The following is a 27,958-nucleotide window of genomic DNA, read 5'->3' on the forward strand; positions in this document are numbered from 1 at the left end:
TTTACCTTTAAAATACCGAAATGTGAATGGGTTACCTCAACTGTACTGTATGGAAAGGGATTGAGTACCGTAAAAGGAGTCGCTCTATTTGCATTGAGCTCTGTAGTGATGATTCGAGGGTCCTTTTTATCTAACAGGACTTGGTCCCCAACCTTGAATTGTTTGGTTCTATCGTTCATCTATTTGTAGCATTCGTCTTTTATGGGTGGTTCTATTATTAGTGCATGAACTAAAACGTGGCTCATTTATGCTTCTTGAAAGTGTTTCCTGCAAATGGGATTAGACCACATGGTTAGTCTTATTAACCGGATTTATAAGGTCATCTTCATTACTTGATATCTCAATCGAATCACGAGCCTGAAGAGTAACCGTTTCATCACCTGCACGAAGTGTGAGTTCACCTGTACCAATATTTATAATAGTTCAGGCAGTCGCTAAAAAGGGTCGCCCTAAGATTAAAGGAATGTCACCGTCCTCTTCCATGCCTAAAACAACAAAGTCTACTAGGAATATGAATTTATCGATTTTTACTAGTATATCCTTAATGATACCCCTAGGAAATCTAATAGTTTTATCCGCAAGTTAAATACTCATTCTAGTTTGTTTGGGTTTCCCACGACCTAGTTGCTTAAATATTTTATAGGGCATGACGTTAATACTTACCCCCAAGTCAGCCAAAACATTATTAACAGCTAGACTACCAATTAAACAAGGAATAGTAAAACTCCCTAGATCTTTCAATTCACTGTGTAGTTTATTCTGCAAAATGGCCAAGCAAACTGCATTCAACTCCATGTGCGACGAATCATCTAACCTATGTTTGTTTGTCAGAAGCTCCTTTAAAAATTTAATTGGTTGGGCATCTACGAAAGAGCTTCAATGAACAGTAAGTTAATATGCAACTTTTTCAAAAGTTTAAGAAATTTACCGAATTGTTCATCTGTGCGGTCTTTCTTTGTTACATTCGGGTATGGCACGTGAGGTGTATATTCTCTGCTCACCGGTTTTTATTTATTTTGGCTTTCATCCGCTTTATCTTTACTTACCATACCTTCTTGCCTTGGCTCTGGTTTGGAATCATCTAACCCTTCTTCATCTCGAACAGTAATCGCATGGAGTTGCTCTCTTAGGTTAGTCTTGGTGTTGCTAGGCAAGCTACCTTGTGGTCTTTCTAAGATCAGCTTAGTAAGCTGACCTATTTTATTCTCGAGCCCTTGAATCGACATTTGCTAAATTTTTAGCGTTGTTTTAGTGTTTTGGAAACATGTTTCTGACACCAAGATGAATTTCGTTAGCATCTCCTTAAGGTTTGACTTCTTTTCTTGCTAGTAAGATGGTTGAAAGCTTGGATGGGGTTGTGATCTTTGATTGTCTTGACCATTCCAAGAGAAGTTGGGATGGTTCCTCCAACCTGCATTATAAGTATTACTATAGGGGTTATTCTGAGGTCTAGAATTGTTACCCATATAATTGACTTGTTCGTTCATAGTGTTATGGTCGTAGGTTAGGCATTCTGGATTATTCATTCCTCCTCTACTTGTGTCACACTGCATCACCGGATGTACTTGCATAGAAACACATAAACCATCGATCTTTTTATTTAAGAACTCTACCTGGTTTGATAACATGTTGACTGTGTCGAGGTTGAAAACACCAGCGGGTTTTGTCCTTATAACTTGCCACTGATAATTATTCAGTGACATCTCTTCAATAAACTCATAAGCCTCATCAGGTATTTTGTTATTTAGGATCCTGCCAGCGGCTACGTTGATTAACTGCCTAGTTGAGGAGTTCAGACCATTATAGAAAGTCTGAACTTGTAACCATAAGGGCAACCCATGGTGAGGGCACCTTCTCAATAAATCCTTATGCCTTTCCCATACATCGTATAGGGTCTCTAAGTCCATCTGCATAAAAGAAGAGATATCATTCTTCAACTTTGCTGTCTCGGCCGGCGAAAAATATTTCAATAGGAACTTTTCGGTCATTTTCTCCCATGTAGTGATGGACCCTCATGGTAGAGAGTTCAATCATTGTTTAGTTTTATTCTTCAATGAAAAGGGAAATAACTGAGGTGAATGGCATCATCATAAACGCCATTAATTTTGAAAGTATCACAGTTGATGGTCGTGAAACTAATTAAAAATTTGACTTAGGCAAGCGCACCTATCGAACAGTAGTATAGTTATGGTGAGATCGGAAATATCATATCCACGAGGATTAAAAGTACTAGTAATTACTATCTTTTTATTATCTAGCCTAAAAATTAAGAGAATGTTTTATCTAAAACTAATTATCTAATTAACTAAGATTATGATAGAGATTAAGGTTGAAAAATACTTTTTGAAAAACCGATGGAGAAGACAATACCCAAGGAAGAATCCACCTAGACTTCACTTATTACCTTTGAGTTAGACGATTTATTCACTTGACTTAATCCGTAGAAATCCCTGATTTATGTTAATATCTCTCTCGAGACTAAAAACAACTGACTCTAGGTTGATTAATTGAAATCTATTTCTAATTAAAACCCCTATTGTCGCATTAACTTTATCTATGGATTCTCTTATTAGATTTGACTCTAATCCAGCAAATTTATGTCGTCCTATCTCTAGGATTGCTTGCAACTTCGCTTAATTATGAATGATCTACTCTTAAACAGGGACTTTTGCTCCACTGAATAAGCACATCAGAAACCTGTATTAATATCCTGGAATATTAAAATAAGGGTTAAATTCACAATTAAGAATAAGAACAAATATTTATCATATAACTCAAATAATAATAAGATCCATCTTAGGTTTTATCTCCCTTAGGTATTTAGGGAGTTTAGTTCATAATAATAATAGAAAACATCTCAAAGGTTGGGAAACAACAAAACATAAAGAAACCCTAAGAACTTCTAGGAAATTGGATGAAATTCTTCAGTCTTGATGTAGATCCTGCCTCTGAGGTGATTCTGATGGCTGTCCTTGAGTATTTTCTGCCTTCTACTCTGCGTCCCCTCCCTAATCCTCTTTTAGGGTGTTTATGTAGACTTTTGAATGCCCAAAATAGCCCAAAATTAGCCTTTTTCTGAGTAGAACTAGACTTGGGCTCGACAGGGACACGGCCGTGTGCCACGCCCGTGTGAAGGTGCTCAGGCTGTGTGCAATTCTGACTTGGATTAATGTCAACACGGCTATGACACATGAGCGTGCGATCTGCTCGTGTGGAAGTGCCTAGGCCATGTGAAACACTGATTTAGGCCCAATTTATCTGTTTTGGCTCGTTTCTTGTTCTTTTCGCTATCCTAAGCTTTCCTGAGTATAAAACATGAAATTAAAGGATTAGGAGCATCAAATTCAATGGAACCAAGGAAAAATCATCCATAAATATGCTAAGTATGGGGTAAAAATATATATATATTATGGTTTATCAACAGTACTCTAAAAAGTTAGCCAAATGAGCATTTGGACCCTCATCTTGCAAACCATCAAACTAAATAAACTGTTGGATCATCTGAATGGTGTTCGGCTTCAGTTCGAAGTTATTTGCGACAATAGAGGTCTCACAATACTCGATTCAGCCCCTGCTAAATTAGGCTTAGCATAGTCATACATAGTTCGAGGAGTAGGATTCTGATTTACTGGATTCTCGGCAACCACAGGAGGTAGCGGATTATTCTGATTTTTAGCCATCTCTTAGGTAGTATTGGTATCGTCCTCATGCTCTTCCTCTATATACTGTAGACTCCACCTTATTTCTTTACGATTTTTGCGAGCTGTGCTTTCAATTTTGCTATCAAAAAGTAGAGGTCCTGACAGTTTCCTTCTAGTCATAAACTAAAAAAACCTGCCAGAAGCAAATAAAAGAAAAATTAGTAATTAAAAATAAAATTAAAAACAAAAATAAAATGCAATAAAATAAAAATGGCTAAAGTAATAAAAATCAAGCGTTCCTAATATATTAGTCCCCGAAAACGTCACCAAAAACTTGATGGTTGTTTTATGAATCACTAAACTAGACTACAATCACGACTAAGGCAAGCACACCTATCGAATGGTAGTATAGCTATGGTGAGTCCAGAATATCATCTCCACAAGGACTAAAAGTACTAGTATTAACTATCTTTCTATTAAGCCTAAAATATAAGGGATTTGTTTTAATCTAAAATTAACTAACTAATTAACTACTGAACGCGACAGAGAGTGAATTGAGAAAAATACTTGAAGAAAACTTATAAAGAAATACTCTGGAAAGAATCCACCTAGACTTCACTTATTATTCTGACTCTGAATCAAACGATTTATTCACTTGTCTTGATCCGTAGAAATCCCTAAATTATGTTAATATCTCTTTCGAGACTAAAAACAACTGACTTTAGGTTGATTAATTGAAATCTCTTTCTAATTAAAACACCTATCGTCGCATTAACTCGATCTATGAATTCCCCTATAGATTTGACTTTAATCCGGAAAATTTATGTCACCCTATTTCTAGGGTTGCATGCTACTCACTTAATTATGGCAGATCTACTCTTAAACGAGGACTTTTGCTTCACTAAATAAGCACATCAACTTGAATTAATATCATAAAAATATTAAAACAAGAATTAAGAACACATAATTAAGAACAAGAATAAGTATTTATCATTAAATTCAGAACATTAAATAATAAGATCCATCTTAGGTTTCATCTTCCCTAGGTATTTAGGGAGTTTAGTTCATAATGTAATAGGAAGACATCTCAAATTTAGAAAAACAACAAGACATAAAAAATCCAAATAAACATCGAGAGAAATTTGAACGGAGATCTTCAATCTTGAAGTGGATATCCTTCTGAGATGATTCCAATGGCTTTCTTCGAGTAATTTCTGCTTTCTACTCTGTGCCTTATTTAGGTCTTCTTCTAGTGTGTTTATATGGACTTTAGAATGCTCAGAAACCTTAAAAATTGGGTTTTTCCGCATAACAGGGAAGCAGGGTGCGAAATCGACATGGACTGGCACATAGGCATGTAGCCAGCCTGTATGGCTCACATGGGCGTGTGGCCAGACCATGTGGAAATTCCCAGGTAGTGTGGATCCTGGAAACAGCTTTTTTTGCCTGAATTTGGCTCGTTTTTCGCTATTTTTGCTCCCCTATGCTCACCTAAGTATAAAAACATGAATTTAAAATATTAGGAGCATCAAATTCACTAATTCACATAATAAATCATCCAAAGATGCATCAAGAATGGGATTAAAAACATGTTACTTTTATGGCTTATCAAATAGCTATTTTCAATATCCATCATTTGCAAAGGTGCTGAAGCTTTCCACATGCTGTAAGTTTTGTTCTGCAACACCAAAAAACCAATGTTATGACCAAGAATTTTAAAATCACAGTATTTTCTATACCCTGAATGAGGATTTGATGGATTTGGTCGAAAAAGGTAATAGAAGGCACGTCATTCACAAAGGTCTTATGAATGTCTCCTTCCAAAAAATCAATGGCTTCCTTCTCTTCCAGGATTTTAAAAGCATCCTCCACCGCAAGGCCAACGAGCATATCTTTCCAAGAGATTGGGATGAGCAGATGGTGAATCAACCTTCATGCCATCATTCGATTCCCCGTCCTTGTCTCTGAATCTAACCTTTCTAGGGATCAACTCTTTCATAATGGATTTGTCAAAACCAGGTTTTTCAAAGAGAGAAATCTCCATTCTTATTATTGATGAAATTGCTATCACAAATTTTATTAAATTAGAATATATATTTAAATGTATAATTATTAATTTTAATTAATAACTCTAAATTAAATACATTAGATAAATATACAATTAATGAAAGCAATAAAGTGTGCATAATAAAATTAAAATATATAAAATATTAAAATAAAGCTTTAGCTTAGTGATAAATTAAAAGTTTTATTAATACAATTGGTTCGGGACCAAATCTCATTATATGCATATTTTTATTTGTTTTTAAATAAAAGATTAAAATACTATCAAATAATATAACTTATTTTAATTACGGAAGGACATTTTATAATTTTTTAACCGAATTGGTAATCCGATTGAAGGTGACACTAACTCGCTTAAAAGCTTAAGTAATAGTATAAAAGTATAGATACATAAATAGATAAAATTTAGAAGACATATATACTTATAAAAGTTTCAAATGAAAATTAAAAATTGTTTTAGTTCAATTGGTAAATGAAAGAATTTTATATGCATGATGTCTTTAGTTCAAATCTCGTTAGATTATAGATTAAATATTTCGGATATCACTATTGTTTTATATTTTAAGTATTTGTTTAGATATTTTTGAAAAGGAGATAGAAATATAAGGCTGATGGTATTGACTGTTGAGTATTTATTAGCAAAGCTATTTAGTTGCTATTGTTCTATGAAAATGTTACAATAAGTAAAAGTAGATAGCGGCACGGAAAATTCAATTAAAATCAATAACAAATTATTGTTTCATATAAAAGTAAAATATTGCATTTTGATTTCAAAATAATGTCATAGGCTCATAGCTTCATCCTTGAGAATTAGATGGATAATGTAAGGTTTTTGTTCTAATATAAGTACGTATTGATATTGATGTATTATTTCGGTTCATCTGTATATATATTTATATTTTAATTTTAGTTTCTTAATAAAATATATGTTATATACATGTAAATATATTTATATGTAAATATAAATTTCAAAATTATTAATTAAGTTCAATAACTTAATTTTTAATTACATTTTGATTATAAAAATGTTAAGATTAAAAAAATCAAAGCTATTTTAAAATATCAAATTTCTTGTACCATCCAATGCAAGTCGATACGTATTAGTGCAAATTGATATTAACCTGCAATGACAAGAGCACATTGCAATTTTGACCACTTAAACTATCTAGTATTGGTTTAGGACTGAGATGATAAGTACCACCTGATATAAACTATACCAACATCATATCTACTAGCATGACCATAAACAAGCTTTTAAAGATTAGGTTTCCCTAGCCACTAAAAATGGAATTTAAGATACAAAGTAATCTTAACTTCATATAATGAAGATAAGAAAAATCAAAGATGGCTATATGCTCAATTGAAGGCAATGGTTGACCTAAAATTTACTTATGTTACTAGTTGTCACAACTGGGAAATCGGGAAAAGAGTGGAGAACATCCTGATTTGATAGTTAATAAGCCCTCTCTTATTGATGAAGTTGAAGAAAAAGGAGGAGTAAGAGTTAAAAAAGTTTACTATTTGTTAATATAGTGGTACAATAAGGGAGAAGTATAGAGAAAAATGTGATGGTGTCAATAGAAGTTGATTCACTCAATTAGGATGGAAAGTCAGAAGTTATCAAGAGTGGAAGTGGAGAGAGTTTGAAGGTTAAGTGTTAGGGTAAATTTTGTAGAGTATAGTCTAGTATGCTTAAGAGTTGATCATTTCTTCATCGGCCTTGGGGTATATAGAGGTGAGGTCATGTGCAGGATGGCATTAACGGGTTAGTCCTGCAATCAAATCATCATTATGGGAGGAGTGGGGTAGATGTCTTCGATAGGATGAGGATATCTGTGACAGGACATATTTTCTCATTCATTTTAATTCAATGGTATGGAGCAATTGAACCCATATGGGGTTTGGTGACCAAAAAGATCACGTTTTTAACAAGAGATCGGGTGCTAGGAGAGACAGGTGGTTGTCTTCCTTGAATGGTTACCTCTCACTTGTTTGGGTGGCTAAGATGGAAGGTGAAGCTTTTGGTGACCTTCCAGTTGGTAATTGTAACACCTCAAAATACACAGGGTTAGAATTTTAATTAATTATCAAGATGTGAGTATTAGTTTTGATGGTTAAGAGCTTAGGATATTTATTAAAGAACCAAGTTTAAAACGCACTTTTCCCATTTTCTTTTATTTTATTTTAGGAACCAAGGTCATCTAAGATATATAATAAAATGGTAAAAATAAATTAAGAATGGGTAGCAATGGTTAAGCACTCTCATTTTCCCTTGCACTCAACTTTAAGCCACACCAAACTCATTTCCCTTATTTCTTTTTCTTCATTTTTGACAAAAAAGGTAATTTACCATTTAGCCCCTCAAATTACTAAAACCCTAACTATTTAATCTATTTTTCTAATTACATGTGAATTTCTACGTCTTTTTCAACCCTAACTAAAATTTTTCCTCTCTTCTCTTTAAATACATCTTTTTTCTTTTATTCCCCTTTTTCTTTTTATAAAAATTTTACATTCTTTGTTGGAAACTAATCTTTTGAAATCCCAAATCAAAATCAATTCATGATTTAACCTGTCTCCCCTTCGAGCATTGAATTTATCATCGATAACCTTCGAAATCCCATCAAAGATCGATAAGTATTCTTGTTTCCAATTAAATAGAACTTGAAAATTTAGGAATAAACATCATTCTTGTCAAATCTTTCAAATCAATTACGACTCTTTTACGAGTTTTATCGAAAATCTTAATAATTTTGATGAATCTTGAAAATCGATATTAATTCTCGCGTACTTGTCATTTGAAAGACTCGTTGTAGGTATCTCGAATCAGACTTAGACGTGAGGATCACTGTTCAAGACTTCGAAAGTCAGGTGTGTGTTCTTTTACGAGAAAATCGAGGCAAAATCAAGTCTAGGTTAGACCACACGGCCAGCCATACGGGCGTATAGGCCACCCGTGTGGACCACACGACCATCTTACATGGCCATGTCCCCCCCGAAACCCTAGATTCTCATTTTTCACATGGCCTAGGACCCTCCACACGGTTGTGTCTCCTCTGTAAGTTAGATTTTCGAACATCACACGGCCACAATCTCTTACATGGCTATGTACCCCTTTCACACGGTCCAGGGTGTCCTATATGGTCCAGTCACATGGCCATGTGTGCTCTGTAACTCAGGATTTACAATTTTGACCTAAAATTTTATGTTTTGATCAGATTAGTCATTGAATAGGTTTCAAACTACTTTTAGCAAATTAAATTATGCAATTAGGTCCCTAATGGTAAGAAATATGCTAAAATTCAAGATTGATCGATTTATTGCAGTATTTATTTATATTTATGAATATTTACATGAGAAATGAATATATTATTTTGCTATTGAATCTATACTTGCGAATGTATGTACGACATGCACTATGATACTATTAACCCGAATACTTGATAAAAGCATCACTTCGCTACTAATTTGTTATGTGTTAGTAAATTAAATACTATCATATTTTGTCTAAATTCAATATGACATAATGCATTGCATGGGTTGGGACAATATGTACAGAGGAAAATCAAGCAATCTATCTGCAAGAAAAATAGCGGTGCAAGGTCACAATCATGTGACAATTCTTATCTGCAAATTGTTGTGTACCTACAGCCAAAGGTAGATTCCATCTACGGGTACTGCTGTGAATCCACAGCCAAAGGCTGATTCCAACGACAGGTTTACATTGTAAAATCTATAGCCAAAAGGCAAGTTTCACCTGCAAAACTTTTGCTGTGAACCAACAGCTAAAGGTGGATTCCAACCGTGAGGACTTGCTATGTGTCCATAGCCAAATGACAGTTATTATTTTCGAACCAGTAGTAGTTTATCCACATCTCGGTGTGTTGGAGAATAGAGTTCTAGGAAATTTCCATTATAGTGCTTAACAATGGGGTAGAATTTATTCTGTTTAAATCTGAAAATGTATGGCATCATTTAAATCATGTGCATACAAATCTGGAAAATTATGTTATGATACATATGCATGAATATATATATATATATATATATATATATATATATATATATATATATACGCATGAATATGATTACTGTGGGCAAATCTAAGAATTATTGTTATCTTTGAAAATTGTTATTGTGTGTTCTGACATATTAATGATGGTTGCACTTGAAAATCCGATAATATAAACTGAATTGCTATCTATGATTATTTTATGCAATGTTAATTAATGTGTTTTAATAACTATCGCATTGATTTTATTGTAAATGGACTCACATTGAGCGTCAAAGCTCACCCCTTTAAATTTTCATCCTTACAGGTTACCCACAAAGTTAGGACGCAGGCACGACATCTAGATGGTCTCAGCATTGCCTATTTTATTTCCAATTTATTAAGGCTTAATCTTTTGATTTATTTTATTTTATTATTTAAGGACTACAATATTTTATTTCAAACTGTGGCACGAGATTTAGGACTTAGGTTTATTTTTATTCTACATGACATTTTATTTGAATTCTTAAGATATTATGCTTTGATTATTAATTAGTATGTATGAACCTCGGTTTTATTAAATACGTAAGTAATTGTCATTTTTCTTCTGTTGCTAGATGATAATTAAAACGTTAAGGAATAGTTTTAAATTACATTTTCTATTAAATTAAATAAATGTTTTAAAATGATTATTTTCAAAACCTCCAATAACCCTGCTAGGCCATCTCGGTGGCTGTGTAGTCTCCCGAATTTGGATCTAACGTCTAGGTCGAGTTGGGTAGGTTACAATAGTAGGTGGAGTGAATTCCTCAAGTGACCTTTCGATTCGCCATGTGTCCTCATTCATGGGGAGGTATAACAATATTAGGTTAAAGATGTTGATTATTGTTGAATGTTTTTCTCTATGTCTCTCAAGTAGTAGTATATGTATATTTATATGAAATGAATATTGTTCATTGGCATGATGTACTAAATAGGTAAGCCTCATGCATATAGATACATATCCTCCTTTAGACTAAACACGTGTTCATAACGTCTTATGCGAACTTGGCTTGTACGTGTAACCCCGTGGGAAAGCGAGCTCGACCTAGCCTGGCTTGCGAGCCAATCAAGGGAGCTCAACCTGCGAGCCTATCCTGTGACCAGATCAAGCGAGCCCAACCTACAAGCCTGGCCAGCGAGCCAATCTTACAAGCTTATTACAATCTAGCCCAAATCCATTTGTGTTTTGGCCGGTGATGGTAATTATCCTAACAACTATTTTGACCAAGAAATCCATGGAATAAAGTTGCCCGGGAATGCAAAGTTAGGAGAAGGAAAACCAGAGTCATGCTTTTGTTTTTACTCGTGGAGAAGCTCTTCAAACCATTGGTATGCATGAAGACAGTTCATTGGAAGAAGCGCTGGATGGAGAAATTTATGGTAATGTGGTGAAAGTTTAGTTGCCAAGCTAAACTGATTTTCGTGTCAAAATTTTCATATGGCACGTCTGATCCTCCTGAAATACTTAATCCATGATTCTTCCGAATATGTAACTGGTAACATTTTCATTGTTGATACATTGCCAGGTATACCCATATTTTCTTCGCTTTGAAGCTCTTATTAGAAGACTAAAATATTTGTAGTATTCCTTGATAGGAGTCTTCCAGAATAATAAGCTTTGCAGTAACTCCTTAAACAATAGCTAAAGCCATCATTTCATGCAAGATTGTAAACAAGGATGAAAGTCATCTAATCCTTCCTTGTTTTTCACCCTGTATACTGGCGACCTGTATAAATATTTAGCCAGCACAAACGAAATAAAAGCAATCATATAACATAACATGACATGTATAAATATTTCTGCCTCCGCATGAAACCACAGTTTATCAAATCAGATATTCGTCTAAATCTTGAAACTTTAGCTAGAGATCAGTAATTGGTTAAGAACACATTTTAAAACTTGAACAAGTTTTTATGAACCTTCAATACTAGTCTACATGTCAGAGAAATTCTGCTCATTGTTCTATTCACAGTCTTGCTATCTTCACTTCTAATCACTTCGGCTTCACTTGAGATAGACCCGGACAAAGCGGACAAAGCTTCAATTCCATTTACAACCTGGAAAGAGAACCGTGATAAAATGATACTTGGCTATGAAAAATTGTTTATTGATACATCTGAGCCAATTTATTAGAGGTAAAATTCTTTTTCACCTGTCGAATACAATTTCATTTCTTACCTTATCCAATCGATGTACTGCATTATCTTCAATACCATGCAAGTAATCTGTAGTCATAAGAACAGAATTCTCATATTTATATTTCCTTTTCTGAAAGGTAATAAAGACATATCCTATAAACAACACAACTGAAAGCAGCCTAGGACATCAACTTTCCTGAATATGCATCATCCTTGAAGATCAATAAACTGCGAGGCATCAACAGGACGGAAAAGGGTTGATGTTTATCCAGCCCATCATTTCCTTCAATTTCCGCAGCCTTCACATCAGAAGTTTTATCTACTACACTTTCCATCACCGTACTTTTGCATGAATTTAATCTTGAATGAGGAGTGAAGTCCATCACAACAGGTGATCCTAGAGACAGGATTGCTACAACAGGGTAATAAGCTGGCCCGTCCTGGTGTGGCTGTAAAACAGATAATTTCAGTACTAAAAATTTGATATAGACCATAGAGAGTATCTTCTTTTCTTGGAGGGGGAAAGAGCAATAGAAAATTTTTCCTAATCCCAACATAAAATATGATACCAAGAAACTGACACGGTAGCATGATATTCATTTACTACAAATGAAAAAGGAGATATCTAAGAGTAGTAATCGGAATTTAATATCAGTTTTCTAAACATTAAGAGTGTGCTTGGTTGAGTAGAAAAGTAGAATGATGGAAAGAAATAGTGGGAAAATAGAAAAAGAATAAATTTTGAGTGTACTTGATAGAAAAGTGAGAGGAAAGAAAATAAGAGAGATGGCCATTTTCCCTCCTCATAAATAAAAGTAAATTATTTCATATTGGAATGATAAGTGGAGATAAAATGAAAGAGACGTATAGTGATGCATTTTTCACAAGTTTCATTTCATTTTCTTTCCCCTTATTTTTCAATTCCACCAAGAAAAAAAAAGAAAGAAAATCATTTTTTTTTCTTTCCCCTTATTCTTTCCTACTAAGCACGCTAATGGAAAGAAATAATATATTTTTCTACTCTTTAAATTTTTCATGTTTCCAATTTTCTTTGCACTCTACCAAACAAAAAGTAAGCATTTCTGAAAAGCTTCGGGAGAACGTGTTATGTTAGAGTAAAGTAATTTTATTACAAAAAGGAAAAACCCATTTACATACAAACAAGAAAAAAGCCAGTACAAACCATTATTCCTTGGTTTGGAAGGTATTCATTGATAAGAACATGGTTGATTGCTGAAGGAAAAAGTCCTGATTCTTCACATATTCTTTTTGTAATATTAGCTAGCCAAGGTGGCACTACAAACAACAAACAAAAAAGGAAGGCATAGTTAAACTTGCCACCAACAACACAAAACCTAGTCTCAAAGCCTATCCGAGATGGGGAAAATGAAAAAAAAAAAAAAATTCTACAGCTTAGAAATGGCGTGCAGAGTGCAAATAATCTACTTACAATCTTGTGACAGAAGACCCTTTTCATGAACAACACCGCCTGTCAATGTCAAAAAAATAGGAATGCAGTCCATCAGAAGAAGAAACAGAACGCCATCTTTACTTTTTCCATAATATGCATCTAGCTTTCAGAGATTCTAAAAGTGAGTTAGAATAAAGTATTTTAACAAACCCCAATTCTGGAGTCTCCTATTCTTCAAAGATTTCCACTTTGATATAGGTGCTTGGTAAATCTGTGTGTCAATAGAAAATGGGATCAATGAATTTAGCTTTGGAACAATCATAAAGAGAAAAGAAAGAAAACAACAATCATAAATACATTATTTAGGAGCCGAGCTTGCTCAGAATCTGTGATGAAGTCAGGGATGTAGAACAATGTTGGCAAATCCCCAACAATGAAGTTATTCAAATTTTCTTTTCTCGCCATTCTCCTACAACCGACATTGCTAGTTAGTTAAAATAGAATCCAGAAATCAGCCAAAACAAAACAGGTCAAGCAAAACTAACACACAGCAACCAAAATTTTTTAGGCTGATCAGATTATAATTGGGTTTATCTTCTTTTCTTTTTCTTCGTTTTTTTTTTTTTTTTGGATTATCAATTTCATTGAAAACAAGAGCAAACTCCCATTTCCCTTTATCTATATTTTACATAAGAAGTATGAAAGATGTTTATACACAAAAGCAGGTGCCCTTCTGAACTGATTTTTCTTACATCATGGTGCATCCTATACTCGTTAATATACTTTTGGTCATAAAAAAGGAATGCATAGATATCAAATTTACTTCATGTTTTAGGTTCTTCTCTAATGGATATATATTAAATCTAAACAGAGAATGGTAAAGATGACAGAGAAATTAATAAAATAAGCATAAAACCAAAAGAAGTAAAGACGAGGACTTTGATATATTTAATCTTAGATTAAAGTTTCACCTGTAGAATAGTAGAAGGTTGCAGAGGATGAAAGGATTGCTTGCAGTTGCAGCACTCGTACTAGTACACGCCTTTAGACGCAAGCTCCAGCCCTTCTCCGTGCCAATTTTGCCCCAAAAAAGAAAACATCTATTTTCATCAATTGGGACCAGAACAACCCAATTTCATTACTCATATTAACTTATTAGCAATCTAACCTCTATACAAATATCATTTTAACCCGGTATTTAATTTTTCATAGTAATTGATTATTTTTTTAAAATTTTAATATAGTTTTAATAATTTTATATTTTTAAAAATTAAATTAATTAATTGTTGCCGTGGATGTCACTCCCTAATAAGTTGCACCCCTCTTTTTGTGAAACCTATCTTTTATTATAACTTGTTTTGTTTTTTTTATTTATTTATTATTTTTATTTAGATCCGAGATTTCGAGGAAGGAAGAACGAAACTAAAGGAGGATTATCCAAAAAAGGAGTTCACAACCCGTAAATATAAAATGTTGGTGCAAGTGCTATAAAGGATAACATTTGTGTAAATGGATGAGATAGAAGTTGACGGGAATGATTATACCGACACTAATGCATTGGATCTTATTAGAATTCCTAATGTAAGTATGCTTGGACAAGAGTAATATTTAGATGGTTAACCTCTTGGAAAGTCCTCGTGTTGCATTACTCTTGTTGCGATGTAAATCTTTTACTATTACTTGTTTAGATTCGAAGTACTAAGGAAGGAAGAATAAAACAAAAGGATGGTTCAGAAGAGGAGATCACAGTCCATCAAAGTAAAATGTTGGTACAAGTGTGATAAATGATAATTGTTATGTAAATAGATTGTGTAAAAGGTGATGAGTGCGATCTTACCCGCACTAATGCATTGAATCACATTAAAATTTCACAATCAAGTGTGTTTGGGCGAGAGTAATATTAGGATGAGTAATATTTGAAAAGTTTTCATGTCGCACCCTTTTGTTTGGAAAATGGATCTTTTATTATTAATTGTTTTGTTTATTTGTTTATTATTTTTATTCAAATTTGAGGTTTCAAAGGAAAGAAAAATGAAAAGGAAGGATGATGGTCCAAAAGAAGAATCCATAATTTGTAAAGGTAAAATGTTGGCGCAAGTGTAATAAACGATAACTTTTATCTAAATAGATGATGCAGAAGTTAACAGTGCGACAATACTAGCACAAATAGATTGGATCCATATGAATTCCATAGTTAAGTGTGCTTGAACGGAAATAGTATTTGGATGGATTATCTCTTAAGAAGTTCTCGTGTTACACCTCATTTTTTGCGAGATAAATATTTTGTTATTACTTGTTTTATTTTTAAATAATTATTATTATTTTTACTCAAATTTGAGGTTACGGAAAAGGAAGAATGAAATAGAAGAAGGACGATGAAGAAGAGAAGTTCACAACCTATAAAAATAAAATGTTGGTGCAAGTGGGATAAAAAGTAACCTTTATGCAAGAAGGTATTGGGAGGCGTATGGCACTTATGGGCGGAGGCTCATGCCATCCTTGTTGATTTACAATTTGCTCATAAATTTGGGTATTGCTTGTGCACACTTAATTCCCTTCGCATGTATTTAACTTGATTGGGAATGAGTCGAAAACATTAATTTATTTGTTGCAGTATGTAGGCCGAAAGAGCAGCCTTGGTTGATTGGGCTTAACTATCATCGGTTTGGACTACCCCCGAACTTCATGACATTGTAATTCACATGGTTGATAAAACTGCCCTTTGCCACATTTTACTAGAAAGAAAAACTTAGCTATGGTTGTTAAAGCACCGACTCTTGAATCAACGAAACCGAAAGCAGTGGTTGCTTTGTCCAAGTTATTTACGAAAGACTTTCATGTCCACAATGTTTTTCATTTATTTTGGACTTGGATTATATATGCAAGGTTGCAGCTAATAGAGGGCAAATGCAAGGAAAACCCCAGAACTGAAGTGGACACCGTTAAATTTAATGTTAATTTGGTTGGCCTAGATGATGACGCCACATTTCACTACACCGCACCAGTTTGTTTTTCACAAATCCAAATCCAAACCCAAATCCAAATTTTCTTCTCCTTGTAGCTAGATCGGTTCTACACTGTTTCAGATTGGAATATTAAATATTTACATGGTATGTGAAAATTAAAATTAAGAAGAAACACAGAGCACCGCAGCAAAACCAACATGCAATACCCAATTTATATTTGATTTCATAATTATTTGCAACTACAGTGAGAGAAAACAACAAAATATATATGTCGAATCTAGATTCTCCTCGGAATATACATGCATTACATGCGTTTTAGATCACACAGAGGAGGAGATATCCAAGTCTGGCATCTTAGACGGTGAAAATGCGAGGAAAAGGAGAGCCAGCATCATCACAACTGGGATTAAGAGGAGGACGAAGGGCGGAGGCGGCAATGGCGGCAACACCAGTGGCAGCACCAAAAGAAGCACAGCGAACACGGCCAAGAGCATGATTCGGCTTTAAGCTCCACCTCATGAAAATGTTGCATGGAGCAGGAGACGGCGGCCGAGGGGCAGGACCAGACCGCCAGGGGTTGATGGTTTATGTTTTTAAAGAGAAAAGAGCGTTTGGGGGAGAGGAGCAATATTTGTTGATAGGTGATGGTATGTAAGATGGGAAATCTGAAGTCCGTTTTAGGACGCGCACAGCGCACACGCTACATGTCCTGATTCACCCAATGCCAAACGTCTCAGTAAATTAAATCACTACCTACAAATGCTACGCTTCCTTTTACATAACCGCAATTTTAACCCAAATTTCTTTTATGGGGGATAAACTGCAATTTTATTATTTGATAGGGACTTTTTTTTTTTTTTGGTCTGCTCTCTAGATTTACTACCATAAAAACAAATCATGCCACTAGACTAGAGCTGTCACTGTTGTTTAAATTCACGATGTGAGTTTTTGGGGTCAACACCAACTATCCTTAAGCCAATATATATATATATATATATATTTGATTCACAAATAAATTGCTATACATAGATTCATCTAAAACTTCATATAATGGATTCGGATTCCTTTTAATCTTATATTTTATTTACTTTTTAATTATAAAAATTATTCTAAAACTCATTTTAATATTTTTGAAGTTACAATTATAATTAATATATTTATATAACAGTAATTACAATTATATAATGCAAAACATCAACAAAATCACAATTATAATTCACATGTCCGCATAATTATGATTAGAATCAACCAATGAAATTTAATGCACAAACAAACATATTAATAATCGAAATATATACAAATATGGAACTCATGTGTTTTGATTTAAATAAAAAAAAAAAGCTAGGTATTAAAAACCCACAATGATATTTATACATGGTGGGAGTCGACCTAGTATCACAAAGTTTCTACTTTGCCATCAAAGCAATACTACCACATTGACAAAAGAAATTTAATATTAAAATAAACATCAAAGGTTAAGCGACTTAGACATAAGCAATAAATTCTTTCATTATCTAAATTTGTTTCAATACAATTGTGAAATAATTCTAATATTAAAATATAATTTAAATTTTATATATTATATATTGAAAGTTTTAGAACCATACTTGCAAGCAAATTGAATAATGCCAATTATTTTTAGCACTTATGAAGAACAATAAAAAATACAACAATATGTTTGTGCAGTTTAGTTTGCATACATCAGCGAGACCTTAGCAGTGAGGTAATACATTATCTTAGTACAAGTAGTTACAAACACAAACTTTCACAAAAATAGGATCTCACTTTGTACTAAGATCTAGACAAGTCCCCTCTAAATTTACTCCTTTGACAATATAGGATAAAAACCAAGTAACACACTTGATTTTACACTTATGCATACAAGTCTTCTCAATTTATAATGAAATGAGACTTGCTAACATACTAGATAAATGACAATCAATCTTCCAACAAAACAACAAGATAATAAGCTAAAACAATAATGAATTCAGATTTTTTAATTTTAAAATTTTATGTACTTTTAATTATAAAATCATTCAAAAATAATTTTAATATTTTTAAGTTACAATTATATTTAATATATCTATATAACAATAATAACAATTGATTAGTGCAATAAATAAACAAAATCACAAGTACGATTGATACATCCGTACAATTATGACTAGAATCAACCAATGCAATTTCATGCACAAATAGACATATTAATAATCAACGTATATACATATATGGAACGCACGTGTTAAGATTTAAATAAAAAAAACTACGTACTGGAAACGCACAAATGATATTTATGCATGGTGGGAGTCAACCTGGTATCACAAAATTTCTACTTTGCCATCAAACCAAGACCACATTGACAAAAGAATTTTAACATTAAAATAAACATCAAAGGTTAAGCGACTTAGACATAAGCAAGAAATTCTTTCATTATCTAAATTTTTTTAATACAATCGTTGAATAATTCTATTAGTAAAATATAATTTAAATATTATGTATTATATTTTGAAAGTTCTAAAATGATATTTGCAAGCAAATTGAATAAGACCAACTATTTTCGACACTGATGATGAACAATAAAGAACACAACAATATATTTGCATAGTTTAGTTTCCATACATCAGCAAAGCCTTAGTTCTGATATAATCTATTTTCTTAATACTTTGTACAACAAGTAGTTACAAACACTAAGTCTCATAAAAATAGGATTACACTTTTGTTCCTTAAATCTAGACAAGCCTTCTCTAAATTTCCTCCCTGAAAATATAGGATAAAAATCAAGTAACACACTTGATTTTACACTTAGTGCAATCTAAATAAACATTCATCACTAAACAGAAATAAGTGCTCTCAAATCAGTATATAACCTATACAAGTCTTCTCAATTTATAATAAAATTAGACTTGCTAACATACTAGATCAGTGACAATCAATCTTCCAACTAAAACAATAAAATAATCAGCTCTAAGAATAATGGATTCGGATTCTTTCTAGTTTAAAATTTTATTTACTTTTAATTATAAAATGACTCTAAATATCATTTTAATATTTTTGAAGTTACAACTATAATTAATATACTTATATAACAATAATCACAATTAATTAGTGTAATACATAAACAAAATCACAAATATAATCAATACATCCGTACAATTATGACTAGAATCAACCAAAGCAATTTAATGCACAAACAAACATATTAATAATAACGCATATGTTTTGATTTAAATAAATAAATAAATAAATAACTACGTATTGAAAACCCACAAATAATATTTATGCATGGTGGCAGTTGACCTGGAATCACAAAGTTTCTACTTTGCCATCAAACCAAAACCACATTGACAAAAGAATTTTAATATTAAAATAAACATTAAAGGTTAAGCGACTTAGACATAAGCAAGAAATTCTTTTATTATCTAAATTTGTTTCAATACAATCGTGGACTAATTTTACTAGTAAAATATAATTTAAATATTATATATTATATTTTGAAAGTCCTACAATAATACTTGCAAGCAAATTGAGTAGTATCAACTATTTTCGGCACTAATGAAGAATAATAAAGAGCATAACAATACGTTTGTGTATTTTAGTTTGCATACATCAACGAGGCCTTTGTAATGAGATAATCCATCGTCTTAGCACTTTGTACAAAAAATAGTTACAAATACAAACTTTCATAAAAATAGGATTTCACTTTTGTACCTAAGATGAAGACAAGTACCCTCTAAATTTCATCACTAAAAATATAGGATAAAAATCAAGTAACACACTAGATTTTACACTAAGTGCAGATTAAATAAACATTCCTCAATAAACAGAAATAAGTGTTCTCAAATAAGTACATAACTTATACAAGTCTTCTCAATTTATAATGAAATGAGACTTGCTAACATACTAGATAAATGACAATCAATCTTCCAACTAAAACAACAAGATAATCAGCTCTAAGAATAATGGATTTGGATTCTTTTTGTTTTAAATTTTATTTACTTTTAATTATAAAAATCATTCTAAAAATAATTTTAATATTTTTGAAGTTACAATTATAATTAATATATCTATATAACAATAATCACAATAAATTAGTGCAATACATAAACAAAATCAAAAGTTCAATCAAAACATCCGTACAATTATGGCTAGAATCAACCAATGGAATTTAATGCACAAACAGACATATTAATAATCAACGAATATACAGATATAGAACACACGTGTTGAGATGTAAATAAAAAAAATTACGTATTAAAAACCCACAAATGATATTTATGCATGGTGGGAGTCGACCAGTTATCACAAAGTTTCTATTTTACCATCTAACCAAGACCATTGACAAAAGAATTTTAATATTAAAATAAACATCAAAGGTTAAGCTACTTAGACATAACCAAGAAATTCTTCCATTACCTAAATTTGTTTCACTACAATCGTTGAATAATTCTACTGGTAAAATTTAATTTAAATATTATATATTATATTTTGGAAGTTCTAAACCGGTAGTCGCAAGCAAATTGAGTAGTGCCAACTATTTTCGACAATGATGAAGAATAAAAAACACAACAATATGTTTGCGCAGTTCAGTTTCATACATTAGCGAGGTCTTAGCAGTGAGATAATCCATTATCTTAGCACTTTATATAACAAGTAGTTACAAACACTAACTCTCACGAAAATAGGATCACTTTTGTACCTGAGATCTAGACAAATCTCCTCTAAATTTCCTCCCTGAAAATATAGGATAAAAACCAAGTAACATACTTGATTCTACACTTAGTGAACTCTAAATAAACTTTCCTCACTAAATAAAAATAAGTGCTCTCAAATTAGTATATAACCTATACAAGTATTTTCAATTTATAATGAAATAAGACTTGTTAACATACTAGATCAATGACAATCAATCTTCCAACTAAAACAACAAGATCAGCTCTAACAATAATGGGATTCGGAATCTTTTTTATTTTAAATTTTTATTTACTTTTAATCTGAACACAGTTAATCTGAACAGGAGTTACTACCAACTCACCACCAGCCATACCCTTGTTTTATTTACATAGTTCATCTCAGTTGTATTAAGAAACAATGAAGAGTTCAGTCATTGCTTGGAGGCTCACCTTCAAAACTCAAAAGTTGGCCAACATTGCAAATCAGTTTAGGTTAAATCAAAACGACTCCATGCAAGAAGTGTTGAATTTTTCATATTTAATAAAGGAAATATTTAGAATGTTCCATAACCAGTTCAGTTTATAGGGGCCGGAGTCAATAAAAATATCAACTAAATCACAAAAATGCAAATTCTTACTAGGAGAACCAAACAGAATTTTCAAGGCCTTAAATTTTCCAACAGAAAACGAAGGTAGCATTTCAGTAAAAAATAATTTTCCTCCAAAATCATTAGCTTCTCCAATAAGCTGAATATTCATTCCAGGAGTCAGGAAGCATGCAAATGACTGCCCAGCATTACAACTAATAAATCTATGGACAACAATAAAACTATTTTAGCTTGCATGAATCAGGATTACTTATAGCACTCACATCAGCTATTCAGAATTCAGATCTAACGTTAAATTAAGCTTCCCTGCAAATCCAGTGTCCCCATATATTTCTTTGCAATCACACCTGCTACAAGACCACAAGCAGCACCGTCAACATTGTATATTTTTAGTCTTGTGTACCTCTTTCTCCTTTTCAATTGCAGCAGAGATCTGTAAAGAATTAAACAAAACTTTTTATGCTGGATACTGGTAGCAACTCATACTACAGATGATGTAGAATAAATTAAACTCAATTCACATTCTTCATAACGTAATTTAAATATCAAAATCCATCTTATCACTTTGTTACCTTATTTCGCAATTTTGTATTTATATCAACCAATTTAGTTCCTATTGTGGTATCCAACCTAAACCAATTGGCAACAAGTGGAACAGCCTGATATGAGCATAAAGGCTACAATAAACAATAAACTCATGACTTAACCAACGTCTGGTAAGCTGATAATAGCAATTAACAATCTAACATGCAGGTCAAATACTAACAACTGAACAAAGGGGCCTAGCATGTGAACGAAAAAATATGGGCAACAAACAACATGACCAACGACCTACAGAACCACCTAGGCTCATATATCATCTTAGTATCCAACCTAAAAATCAATTAATAATAGGTGAAGAGGGAAACTCTAATCGCAAGCCAAACAAGTCGGAAACCTCACTAACGTAGGAAAGTACCACTTAGAATATGTTACAGGGCAAAGTCTGATAAATTTTTTTATGTCTTTCCATGTCAAAACTAAAGGTCTTTTCTGAACTCAAAACTAGTTTATTGCATGTTGAAAGATGTCGATACTTTCCATCTAGACCTCTTAACAAACCTTATGCCTGAGCTTAGTAGTGTTTTTTATTCAGATAGCAACTTAGCATAAGGATTACTAACAGAAACAGCCACATGCAAATTTGATTCTAGAGTTCATGGCCAAATTATTAGTGGACAGGTCTTATTGTAAAACTTTGCAACTATGATTAGACTGAGATCCTTAACTTGAAAATTTTCTTGGAGTCTAGAACTGCAAATTTGTTACCAAGGAAGTGCAAATACTGGCACAGGATAAGGGCTCAAGTATGATATCATATGGACATAACATGACAACTTTTAAGAATTTAGGATAGACTTGAAATGGTACCTTAACAGAAGAATGTATTTTACTTAATTAACTATAGAGTAATATATCTTTAAAATAATCATTTTTTCATAAATAGTTATTAAGGTAGATTTATGATCAAGAAAACATCTTTGTAAATAGACTTAATAGCCTTCAAGGTGGACACTTCAAAGATATTAAAACATAATGCCATGAGCCGACAGCTATATGTGATTATGAGTTTTCAAGATCATAAGAGTTCCTTGTTTCTTTACTCAAGTACCCCTTCTCTCTTGCAAAGCGACTGACTTCTACAATTACCCTTCTTCTCTTTTCTAACCCAGCTGTGGACCACTATCAGTTCCCCACCTCCATTCTTCTATGATTTAAGTCTCAAATTAAAATTATCTGAGATAAAAGTGGCCATGGAAGTCAAGACACCTAAGCCACAATACTTTGATCCCTTTAATTTGTACTATTTCTTACACCTTTCTGGTGAAAGGTGGTACCATTTCCATTTTTGCTTCAAGTGTTACCCCTCCCTTTTTTGTGTTTTATATTTCTGCAAGGATAACCACGTTTGCACAAATTTTTACAAATTTTATAATTTTTTTTCAATATTCAGCCAAGTTAAATGCATACCTGGGCACTTTGAAAGCATGGATGCATAGAACATAGACACAACACCAGTATACACGGGGTTGAGGCATAGCCATTCATACACAATAAGATGACACAACTAGAGAAGTAAAACCTGTAGAAACAAGATAAAACAAATTAAAAAGACATTTGAAATAGAAAGGACTACTGGAAAATCTTTTTGTTGACTATATCTCATAAGGTGGGCCACTTAATATCCCAGTCAAGAACAAAGTCATTGATCATGAATATGAAATTACTTATATATGGGTACAGTATTATAAGCATATATACCAACAAAATTTTACATTAATAATCAGTCATCCAAGCATTACCTCAGGATCAGAAAGTAAAGTATCATCGAGAACAGGATGATTAGAGTGAACTTCTTGATTCATGATTTCAGTACTGCTACATTTGGCAATTCAACACTCTACAAAGCAAAGACAGTTCTCATATTGTGCGTAGAAGAAAATAAGCATAGTTACCGGAAAACACTCATGTAATGACAGCATGTGTTGACTTAAATACATACCGATGAGATATAATCCAGATCAAGATGTTGGGTTTTTTACTACGGAGATATCTGGTGGTTCTAATAAATCTGTTTGTCCAATCATATCATCCAACTTCTCATTATCCAATTGTGCTAAGATACCACGCCTCTGAGCAAAATAAAATTTATTCTATTAGAGTGGGATGAATGCAGTAAAGTAAATGTGAGCATGATAACTAAAATGAAGTCAAAATTGCGAAAATTGCAAGGGGAAATCTCATCAGAAATATTATGGATTACCTCCTCTGCAACATATAAAAGAAATTAACAAGGTCACCAAACACACCAGGAATCTGTGCTCGAAGTTCTTCTTGCTAAAGTTAAATTAATATACATATTATAATAATAACAAAAGGTATGGACAATAATTTACATAAAATCACAAGGAATTATAGCATAATGAAAAGGGTTTCCTAATACCTGACTGACAACAACAACTGAACAGTTATTTTTGTGGCAAATGCAAGCTTTAACACATCAAGTGGCAACCATTGCCATAGAACCAAATCCTTGCTCACGAGCACCCATTGCTGCAGCTATTAGAAAATCAACTCCACCTGTAAAACCTCTATCAATTCTAAGAATTACCATCTCTAATGAGTGTCTGCAAAAGATCAGCAGTGTAACATTGTTCTTATCAAATGATAAGTAAATTTTCATGATTTAATTTGGTAGAATAAAAAAATCTGAGGGTCTGTGAAAATAAATCTATTTTGCAAAATTTATTTCCAGAAAGTCAATTTTTGCAAAACAAATGGACCCTGTATCAAGTTCAATAAGATACTAAAAGCATACAAGATCATTTGAGCTTAAAGTTTTTCTCTTATGATTTCAAATCTAAACAGACTCAAGCTTCAATCTTTGACTTAAAACATGTAGACAAGTAGCTGCTTTACTCTACAAACAATTGCAGAAGATCAATGAACACAAGGCCCTAATTTTCACAGTATTTATAACAAATAAAACAAGACCAAGACATGCTTTTTATGGATATCTGAATCTGGGATCATTGCAATGACTAGAAAGCTTAAGCGGGGCCCAACAGAAACCCATTATTCCTCCAAAAAAGAAAGGTTGAGTTGAATGCATACCTCAGACAAATAACATTATCTAGTGGAGCAAAAATATTTGTGCTAGAGCTGGAATAGGGTGATGAAAATGTTGATTTAAGTGGAAGAGTTAAAGAAATATGGAATACAGATTTTCATAATTTAGTGCTTTGTTGTTGCCCGAAGCCAGAAGATTTTCCCATCATTCCTGCAGGCTGGATTCCTTATGGAACAAGCCAAATATCTAGAACTTCAAAGTGAATTGGATTCAAGCTACATTAAAATTGGATTTAAGAAGAGAAATATACTGAAACCTTTAGTATAACCTAAATAACATAGTTCAACCAGTTGTATCATTTACAATAATACATTAACCACCATTTGCTAGATAAACTTAGTCACATGCAAAACAAAAATTTCATACAAGAGTTTAAGACAGATGCAAGTAGCTATCAATTGTTTTTAACTCTTGATAACAATTGATGGAATCATCTCTTGTCTGTTTCCAATGAAGTCTAAGCACGGTGGCTTAGCAGCTCCATAATAAAAAAAAGCCATCATTTTCGACAACTCATCTGCAGTTCGAATGGCTGAAAAAACAGAAGATTACAGGTTCATGTAATCAATAACAAAAAAGATGCAAGAAGCTGAGATTGCTACTGTTACATTAAGCAAGTACCTTGCTCACGGTATAAAATTTTCCCAGCTTTAGTGAATATTATTTCTGGGAAGACTGACACTTTTAGAGCAGAGGCCAAAGCATCCTCGACTATAGCATCAACTGCTACACACTGACAAGAGGAAAGATAAATTAGGATCAACAATTTAAAGAAATGCAACCATATCAGAAACAATAACATAGATATCGTACTCTTGGTGAAGGCAGCCTGCAATTCCATATGATGTGCACAGCTTTCTCCAGCTCGTCCCAAACTCTTTCATTTTCTTTTGGCCTGCAGATTATCCGTATTTTTAAAGGAGATGATTATTTATTGCAACTCAATTATTGTGTTTCTATTAGTATATTGAATGCTGAAAAGGTGAAGAATTAAGAAAAGCAACCTTTTGTAGCGGTTATGGACAAGAATGATTAAAGGACTAATGTCCTTGAATACAGTCTCTTCCCACTGAGCAATCTTAATATCTTTGATTGGACGAATATAGTTATCGTCTTGCCACACTACTTCCTTCTCACTATCATAATCATCATCGTCATCGTTTCCCTTCTTGGCATTCTTGATAGTGATCTTATCAAAGAATTGACCCAGGTTGAAACCCCAGCCATCAGCGTCTTCGGGCCAATTTGGATCATCATCATCTACAACCAGCGGATAATCAGCCAGGAGTTTTTGCATCTTGTTCAACTTTTCAGCAGGGTCAATCTCCTCCTGAATTTCAGGATGGTTACTGATAACTTCCCTGATCTTGGCTCTCCATTCACGTCGCTCATCAGCATCAAAAGGATACGAATCGTCCATCCGACCCTTTTTAGTTGATGACTCATCGTCATCATCGTCACTGTCACTTAATTCCTGTCCCATAAACTTTTTTCCAAATTTTTCTACCATCCCGTATGCTCTTACTCCATTTCTTATGGAACTTGGATTCTGCATTATCTAACAATTAGTAACTAGAAAGGTGAATTTGACCTTAGGAAATTTATTCCGGAAAAAAAGGTGGGGGGGCGGGGCAGTTTGCACATACATACCGAAGAAGGCATCTTAAGTAAATTTGAACGTAAGGGCTTCAGTTTATTCTGTTTTGGAGGAGACATCCAATATTGAATATGGATCGAGTGTTGCAATGCCATTTCTTTCAATTCTGTGAAACCTTTACCAAATTTATCACTGCAAAAAGAAAAAAATACACACTTTCAAATGCTTGCATGGAAGCAACCGAAATTAGAAATTAATAAGCCTACTTAATGTCACCAGTTTCATCATCCGAATCCAATCTTTTTCTCTCTTCCTTTGAAAAAACTAAAACCCTCCGCTAAACCACAGAAGATGGCATGGGGTTGTAGCTGTATTTGTAGATAAGATCACCCATTGATGGGCTTCCTTACATTAAACAGAATGCCCACTTCTTATTCGCTAAAGAACTTGGGCCAGTAATGCTTCTTTTACATTTAGCCTCAGACAGATGGGAGTGGAAATTCACACACGTTAGGGTCTTTCGCGGTTTCAAATGGCGACGAATCGGCAAATGCCAAACCGCAGCAAACGGGCCACTATACCACGCTATTCTCTTTGTCGCGATAATACTCCTTCCGTTCAAACTAGAGAAATTCCCATCCTAAAAAATACAAACAAAAAAATCCCACATCCAAGCACAAAAATCAGAATCCACTAATTAGATAAACAATTATAAAGAAAAGGAAAATAAAAAGTGGGGATTCAGAAAATAATTTATAGATGTTCTGCTGTTAAAATTACAGTGATTACCAATTTACCATGTTAAATTATCATGTGGTATTATTTTATGAAGACACGATGATTTAAAAAAAAAATTGCATGTTGAATAATCATTGATTAGCTTAGCAATTCATTAAAGATGTATTTTGAGAAAAATAAAATAATTTAAGCGATACTATTAAGAAAACACATTAATTCTTTATACAACCAATATAACCTACCTCTAATTAAATTTTATATTGAACAAAATAGTTCTTCAAACACTTAGACATTTTCAATGTACACGTAACAACGCTTTTATGAAAATACATATATCATAATAAAATATATATTAATAGTTCAAGAATCATATTAGACATAAGTACCAAACATGACATTAACTCACATTTTAATAATAATC

The 27,958-nt window shown here is 33.0% G+C and overlaps 2 protein-coding genes and 1 non-coding gene across 5 annotated transcripts; 1 reads left to right on the forward strand and 2 right to left on the reverse strand.

Annotated features, from left to right (window-relative positions):
• The first annotated feature begins 1,833 nt into the window (after positions 1–1,833).
• Positions 1,834–1,940, forward strand: LOC128281151 (small nucleolar RNA R71). Its single transcript, XR_008271363.1, has one exon. It is a non-coding gene; the product is annotated as a small nucleolar RNA R71 (small nucleolar RNA).
• Positions 1,941–11,510: 9,570 nt separating this feature from the next.
• Positions 11,511–14,465, reverse strand: LOC108455812 (uncharacterized). The gene is made up of 8 exons (XM_017754361.2): positions 14,260–14,465; positions 13,646–13,757; positions 13,499–13,559; positions 13,328–13,366; positions 13,061–13,173; positions 12,074–12,326; positions 11,918–11,964; positions 11,511–11,796 (listed from the first exon to the last, which is right to left on the reverse strand). Exons 2-8 carry the CDS (start codon positions 13,751–13,753, stop codon positions 11,632–11,634), a joined length of 786 nt encoding a protein of 261 aa, XP_017609850.1. The 5' UTR covers positions 13,754–13,757; positions 14,260–14,465; the 3' UTR covers positions 11,511–11,631.
• Positions 14,466–21,596: 7,131 nt separating this feature from the next.
• Positions 21,597–27,499, reverse strand: LOC108457205 (thioredoxin-like fold domain-containing protein MRL7L, chloroplastic). Of its 3 annotated transcripts, XM_053019099.1 has the most exons (11): positions 27,066–27,498; positions 26,853–26,991; positions 26,207–26,751; positions 26,016–26,097; positions 25,824–25,935; positions 24,516–25,734; positions 24,075–24,204; positions 23,875–23,972; positions 23,543–23,654; positions 22,105–22,162; positions 21,597–21,965 (listed from the first exon to the last, which is right to left on the reverse strand). In XM_053019099.1, the coding sequence occupies exons 2-6, from the start codon at positions 26,952–26,954 to the stop codon at positions 25,607–25,609; spliced, it is 969 nt and encodes a 322-aa protein (XP_052875059.1). In that variant the 5' UTR covers positions 26,955–26,991; positions 27,066–27,498; the 3' UTR covers positions 21,597–21,965; positions 22,105–22,162; positions 23,543–23,654; positions 23,875–23,972; positions 24,075–24,204; positions 24,516–25,606. The 3 variants fall into 3 exon arrangements, with proteins under 3 accessions (XP_052875059.1, XP_052875058.1, XP_017611612.1); XM_053019098.1 differs by lacking the exon at positions 22,105–22,162 and having other exon boundaries at positions 27,076–27,499; XM_017756123.2 differs by lacking the exon at positions 22,105–22,162.
• Positions 27,500–27,958: the final 459 nt, after the last annotated feature.

The sequence above is a fragment of the Gossypium arboreum genome, chromosome 9 (assembly GCF_025698485.1).
Source record: "Gossypium arboreum isolate Shixiya-1 chromosome 9, ASM2569848v2, whole genome shotgun sequence".
Classification (NCBI taxonomy): domain Eukaryota; kingdom Viridiplantae; phylum Streptophyta; class Magnoliopsida; order Malvales; family Malvaceae; genus Gossypium; species Gossypium arboreum.

Coding starts and splice junctions, on each gene's coding strand:
- LOC108455812 (XM_017754361.2), bottom strand. CDS start 13,753: ATGGCGAGAAAAGAAAATTTGAATAACTTCATTGTTGGGGATTTGCCA. Junction 13,560..13,645: donor AAGCTCGGCTCCTAAATAAT/GTATTTATGATT, acceptor ATTGACACACAG/ATTTACCAAGCACCTATATC. Junction 13,367..13,498: donor TAGGAGACTCCAGAATTGGG/GTTTGTTAAAAT, acceptor TGACATTGACAG/GCGGTGTTGTTCATGAAAAG.
- LOC108457205 (XM_053019098.1), bottom strand. CDS start 26,954: ATGGCATTGCAACACTCGATCCATATTCAATATTGGATGTCTCCTCCA. Junction 26,752..26,852: donor TACTTAAGATGCCTTCTTCG/GTATGTATGTGC, acceptor TAGATAATGCAG/AATCCAAGTTCCATAAGAAA. Junction 26,098..26,206: donor GTCCATAACCGCTACAAAAG/GTTGCTTTTCTT, acceptor GATAATCTGCAG/GCCAAAAGAAAATGAAAGAG.